Here is a 6,994-nt window from a genome sequence, read left to right on the forward strand (position 1 = left end):
CTCAAGGTATAGAACCTCTCAACTAAGTGGATCCAATAGTCTATGCTATAAAGCATTAAGGAATCATCTAAAAAGTATGACCCTTTCTACCCACATTTGATACATGGTTTATGGAGACTTGAGTTATCTAAACTCGTCCTCATATTGGTGCTCATACTACTCCCAAAAATATATTCAAATCATATGTTTAAAAACATAACTCTTCTTATGGTTTGAGATAATTTCTCAAACTACCCTCTTAAAATAGGTGTCTGCTCTTGAAATAACTTTTGAACTCAGAACTCATTTAGGAATCTTAGTTTCTCTTTTATCAATGTAAAAATTGATTCCTCGGGGAATACATGGTCCCTTTGTACTCATACTTGAAAACTCTTTATCAAAAATATTTCAAAATCATATTATAATATGATCATTCATGAATCGGGAAGTCATACTACATAAACATTGATGGTATATCTAATACCATACTGCTCATACATTGATGACATACTCGATTGTCATACTAATCATGCTTTAGAAACTCTTTTCTCAAAACTCATATTTACTTTCTCAAAATTCAATTTAAGAACTCAATTGTTGGATCTAAAATCTTTTCAAAATTTATAAATCAAATCATAGGGTTCATGCAGAATTATGGACATGAAAGACTCAACTCAAGAATGTTAATGATACCTCTCATCTCAAGACTGCTAGACTCATAGGGTTCATGCGGAATTATGGGCATGAACTACTCAACTCTAAGTACTTCATGGGTAACATGTAGTAGCCCCATGATTAGGAATAAGATCCCAAAATTATTAGGAACTTAATGCTTAATACTTAGAACTTGAAAATACTACTCCTCTCAAAGATACTCAACTGATGGAGTTCATACAGAATTTATGGGCATGAATGACTCGACTCAAGGGTTTAGATAACAATATGGAACTCAGGTATACAACTCTTCTCATTCTCATACTTACTTCCTCAAAACTTATCTCAAGTCGGCAATTGATCTCAAAGGATTTACAATTAAACTCAAAAAATTTCTTGAACTCTACTCTAACTCTTTCTTAAATTTGAATTATAAATTCAAGCGTTATGATCCATAATATAAAGGATCTTAATAAAAATATAAAAATTTGATAATTAAGAATAGAACTTTTAAAGGAAACATGAACTCAAGAACTCAAATCAACTTATTTCAAAAATACTCAAACCTAGGGGTAGAATACTAGATTTCTTTTTTACTAATTTGAAAGTAAATATAGGGCGTGAGGCTAGTCCAACACTATAATAGCCTTACATACTTGAAAAAGAAACAAGATTCTTGAAGAATATTAAAGAATCTTAAAGAAGAATTTGATTAGAACCCTTGAAACCCTAGCTTGAGGGTAAACAATCAAGAAAACCTTTCTTGAGATTGTTGAACTAGTTTCTTGAAATATCTATGGACAAGATTTATTATTTTCATTGGTGATTTATATTTGTATGGAGGAACATGAGTTAGAATGGAATTATTGGGAAAAAACTTACCTTGAAGAAGAATCTTGAAAAAAGATTGAAAGAATCTTGAATAAAGTTTTCTACATTGATTTTTCCTTAGGGTTTTGCCCTAAGGTTTGAGAGAGAAGAGAATGATGGACTAAAAGATAAAAAATTTAATTGTTTTGAGCATTTAATTAATCAAGAAATTCTTTTACGATTTTCTTATAGTTAAAAAAAAAGCAACACTTTAAATGTTTTCTCGTCGGCTAATTCATAAAAGCATTGTATATGTTACTAAAACAGTCATAACTTTTTCTCAGAAATTTGATTGACACGGAATCGGTGCGGTTGGAAAGTAGATTCAAATAACGTTAATTTCATAGGTTATGACTCACGTAACTCTTTATATTCTAAGAGATATGGTCGTTTGAAGTTGACCCAAGTAGAATCTTACATCAAAACTTTATCGGCAAGAAAACTTCAAGAACACTTATCAAGAACTCATCAAGAAATTAAATTGTTCAATATTTATGGATAGATTCGCAAAAGAAACTCATGATTGGTGTGTGGGTGAGCGAACAAAATACTATGAAAGCTTACATACCTCTTAGGAATTACACCCTTGGTCCGAAATCAAATCCTCAAGAACTTAACAAACTCTTTGTATTTTATCCTCTTTTCTCTTCTTGAACTCTTTTTTAAAACTCTAGGCGTATATTAGGATTATAAAACTGAACCTAATCAGAATACAGTCTTAAGACCTTACTAAAAATGAATTAAATCTGATTGGATAAGTAAAAAAACCAAAATACTTCTTACTATTTTCATATAACTTTTCTTAACAGGACCATCTGACTTCAAAAGGGCATATCTCACTCATTCGAAGTCAAACTTAGCCAACTTAGTGGTGTTGGAAAGACAATTCAAAGACCTTTAATTTTCCATCTTATGGCACACCTAACTCATCTTATACTTGACCAAAAAAAAACTCATCCTATACTAAGAGTTGTGGTCTTCTGAAATTGGCCCAAAACTCATAACTTAAGCATAACTTGCAAAATTTTAAATTTTGCTATTTCCAATTTAGTTCTTTTTAGAACTCAATGTGTTACATCTAGTGACCTGACTTTAATACTTAAAAAATTTTAAATTCCTTGATAAAATTCTACTCACAACAAATCTTAGTTCAAATTTTTTATGGGGTGTTACATGACTGAAATGTTAAACTCCAAGTAATTTAACTTAGTTTTACATATGAGCCAAGTAGCTTAAGGTATTAACTAAATTTCAGACTTTGCTCATTAATTATTAATTAAAATCAATTATTTAATAAATATTTGTTAATTAAATAATAGTAGGTAAATAAATAATGCAAACTTCTGATTTAATATTTACGAAAAGAAACTTTCATGATAGGAAGAAATCTAGTTCTCAAAATAACGTAACAAATCGCTACAATATTCGTTATACATATAAAATTCTCAAGAAATAATTGTTCAAAAAGGAGCTTTTTAAAATATTTGATTTAAAAAAAAAATGCTTAAATAAGTTTTTTAAATAATAGTTAATCAAAATCTTACTTAAAATGAATTAATTTGTAATACTATCAGCTAAAAAGTTAGGAATCACTAGAAGAACTTTATTGTAAAATAATTATTCTATCATTTTACATTTTAAAAATATATTTGACTTTAGACTACCCATAGAAACTAAGATAGGTAGGTAGGTAGGTCCATTTCTTGAGCATAAAACTTGAGTAGAGGAAACCTAACCATCATTCATACTTCATTCCTTTCTTTGAACATTCTTTCTCTTTTCTCATCTAACTTTTTCTATTGCTCCAAAGTTATGATCCCTTTCTTTTAAAGTACGTACATTCTCTTTCACAATTCAAAACATATATAAACCCTAGCTCTCACATATATTAATGCATGAGCACCATCTTCATTCACTACTAATTCATATAATGAAGTATTTCTACAACATCTTCGTGTTATGGATTTTGTTAGTTACGCTGGATAAATGTTTAACCACGGAGGGTCTAGGCGTGAATTGGGGGACGCGAGCAAGTCATCCACTTCCACCTGATATTGTAGTGAAGTTGTTAAAAGAGAACGGATTCAATAAAGTAAAGTTGTTTGAAGCAGATCCAGGAGTGTTGAAGGCATTGGGTAGATCAGGTGTTCAAGTTATGGTTGGGATACCTAATGACTTGTTAGCACCATTGTCCGCTAGTGTTCGAAATGCTGAACAATGGGTGCAACAAAATGTTTCATCATTTATTTCTAAGAATGGGGTCGATATCAGGTTTGTTCGTTAGATTATATTTATTCAACATTTTAAAATAAAATATTCAAAAACATTATGGAAATTAGTATACATTCAAAACTTTTTTTTTATCAATATGATGAAACATACAATACACAGTATTAAAATAATTTCAAAATAAAGAAAATTATGACAGCTTAAAGCGAATGAAGAGAGTAAAAAAAATATACACATCTTAGATAGGAAATAAGAAATAAAAGTTATTTTCGTGAATTCATAAAAAAAATATATAATAAAATATAACTTTCCTACTAGTTTTTTTATTGAACCACCTCATTCAGAAAATGCATGATATTAATAATAACACAAAAAATGTACCTACATATAATGGAGAACTTACTTATAAACTAAGGTATTTATGGACTATGGAATATATCGATCTGTTTAAGGTGATGTTTCGTTAGGTTATTATGCATATCTTTCTTTTTGACATGTGGATATATAGGATGTCATCAAATTTATGTGCTATATTGTCATAAGATCATTTAAAACTATATATAGTAAAAAGTATTTTATTTTATTCAATAAAATTTAATATTATTTATTATTTTTCTAGTCTTAATTTATATAATATACTTTTCTATTTAGTCAGTTAAAAATTGATATATTTTCTTATGTGACAAAATTTAATGACACTATCAACATTCAACTCACGTTAGATCCCACTTATTTGACCAAAATAATTTATAATGATACTAGTCTATTTAAAAATCATTTATTTTAAGAATAATTTTGGAATATTATGATACTTATTCATATTTCTTAATATTGGTGTTTAGAGTCAAACTACTAACTATTATTTTTTAAAAGAAAAATATCAAAATATAATTAAGAGTTTATGCTATACATATAAAAAATATATAGTCATGCAATCAAATCAACTAAAAGGCTTTACACAACTTTATTACATAATAGTAGTTTTAATTAGTCACCTAAAATAAACGATAAATAACCTTTGTAACATATTAAATTACATTAGTAATAGAAAATTTCGTACGTCTTCACTTTTTGCGTTCTTAAATCCATTAATGAATACTACTACAAAAATAGAATTATTAGTAATCTTAATTATCAAGGAACTGGAGGGGAATGAAAAAAATTAAAATTAATTTGTCAAAAGCGCACCTTCTTGCATTCTTAATAAAGTATTTTATTGAGATGAGTCGTTTATTCTGGTTGAAGTTAAAAGCAAAAATAACTTTTGAACTATTAGATTATTATGTAATAATTTGTATAAAATTTTAGTTTGTGATTTATAATTTTAATATATATTGTGATATCTTAATTATATGTTTTTGTGCTCCTTATTTAATTGAGAAATAAATTTATGTAATTTATATTACTCTAGTTAATCATTATGGTGAGCAAGAGTAGTAATTCTCCTGTATGCCCGAATAAAATTTAGTTAGGACAATTTTCTATCTATCTTCACAAGTAAGGCTAGTGAGTTTGTTCTTTTTCTACATTAATTAGCAATAATAAAATTAATCCATTTTTTAATTGTCAGGTACGTTGCTGTGGGAAATGAGCCTTTTTTGAAAGACTACAAAGACACATTCGTTAACACAACCTATCCTGCCCTCCAAAATGTTCAAGCAGCTCTTATCAAAGCAGGCCTTGGTCGACAAGTGAAGGTTACGGTTCCAATTAATGCTGATGTGTATGAAACGGACACTGGAGTCCCCTCCGGTGGAAATTTTAGATCAGACATTCATGGTCTCATGATGAAAATCGTCAAATTCCTAAGTGATAACGGAGGTCCTCTCACCATTAACATCTACCCGTTCCTTAGCCTCTACGCAGATCCTCATTTCCCAATTGACTTCGCATTTTTCTCAGGAACATCATCTCCTGTTGTGGATGGGTCCATATCATACACTAATGTATTCGAAGCTAATTATGATACTCTTGTTTGGGCTCTAGAGAAAAATGGATTCGGGTCATTACCTATAATTGTTGGAGAAATTGGTTGGCCAACTGATGGAGATTCCAATGCAAATATCGAGTATGCTAAGAAGTTTAATCAAGGTCTACTAGACCGAATTAGCCGTGGCATAGGTACCCCTAAACGTCCTACGCCACCAGACATTTACCTTTTCGGCCTCGTGGATGAAGACACCAAGAGCATCCAACCAGGTAATTTCGAGAGACATTGGGGAGTGTTTTACTATGATGGAGCTATCAAGTACCAACTAAATTTAGGTAACAACCAAAGTTTGAAAGCAGCAAAAGGCGTTCGATATTTAGCTAGGAAATGGTGTGTGATGGCTCCTAATGCTAATGTTATGGACCCTAACTTACCAGATAGTATCAACTATGCTTGTAGTTATGCAGATTGCACGAGTCTTGGATATGGTTCATCATGTGGTGGATTGGATGTTAAGAGCAATGCTTCCTACGCGTTTAATATGTACTACCAAACGATGAATCAACAGAAGGGGTCGTGTGAAAGGTTTCACAATTTATCGGTCATTACAACGATTGATCCATCTCCATCCTCCTCTAATTTTGGACGAACCTCTTCTAATTGTCGATTTGAGATCATGATTGATGTGGGGAGGCATGAGACGAGGGTAAATCCAGGAACGTCTTCGGCTACAAAGATCAAACATTTTTCTCTTGTTTTATTGGTACTAGTATTCATGTTGCACTACTAAAATACATGTATCTATCTGCATTAGGTGATGGGATACACATTTAAAAGTTACATGTATAGTGATGTGATCTCTTGTTCTGTTCTACAAGAAATAATATCTCAAGTTTTATATGTTTACATATTGGTTATATGTAATTTGGTTAAAATTATAGACAAAATTTATAGTAAGAAACAGTACATCTTAAATCCGACATTATTATGATCCGATTGAACTTTTATTAATGAAAGCATAAAGAAGGAATTTGAAGGTGAAAGACAAATAGTTTCCCTCACATAGCTAGTTGATCCATCTAAGCCAGAAGTTAAGGTTCTTGCCTTGACAAGTAAGGACGTCTCTTTTTATCGTGAGAGCAAGATATCGGACTCCATGTTATAGCTCATATGGTCTATACCGATTAATAGTAAATAACCCACAGTATGAACTAAGTGATTGTTAAAGATTTTATAAAGCTTTCATGATGATTTTAAGATACATCGATCATATTCATGATTTATGATGTTTCTCTAAAGGTTTTACTATGCTTAGTTTGGTCATGCATATCA

At 30.3% G+C, this 6,994-nt stretch overlaps 1 protein-coding gene across 1 annotated transcript; it reads left to right on the top strand.

Moving 5' to 3' along the window:
* Positions 1-3,380: 3,380 nt before the first annotated feature.
* LOC101262631 (glucan endo-1,3-beta-glucosidase 5-like) lies at positions 3,381-6,568 on the top strand. The gene is made up of 2 exons (XM_004242856.5): positions 3,381-3,774; positions 5,303-6,568. Exons 1-2 carry the CDS (start codon positions 3,395-3,397, stop codon positions 6,450-6,452), a joined length of 1,530 nt encoding a protein of 509 aa, XP_004242904.2. The 5' UTR covers positions 3,381-3,394; the 3' UTR covers positions 6,453-6,568.
* The last annotated feature ends 426 nt before the right edge of the window (positions 6,569-6,994 follow it).

Source organism: Solanum lycopersicum, chromosome 7, assembly GCF_036512215.1.
Source record: "Solanum lycopersicum chromosome 7, SLM_r2.1".
NCBI lineage: Eukaryota > Viridiplantae > Streptophyta > Magnoliopsida > Solanales > Solanaceae > Solanum > Solanum lycopersicum.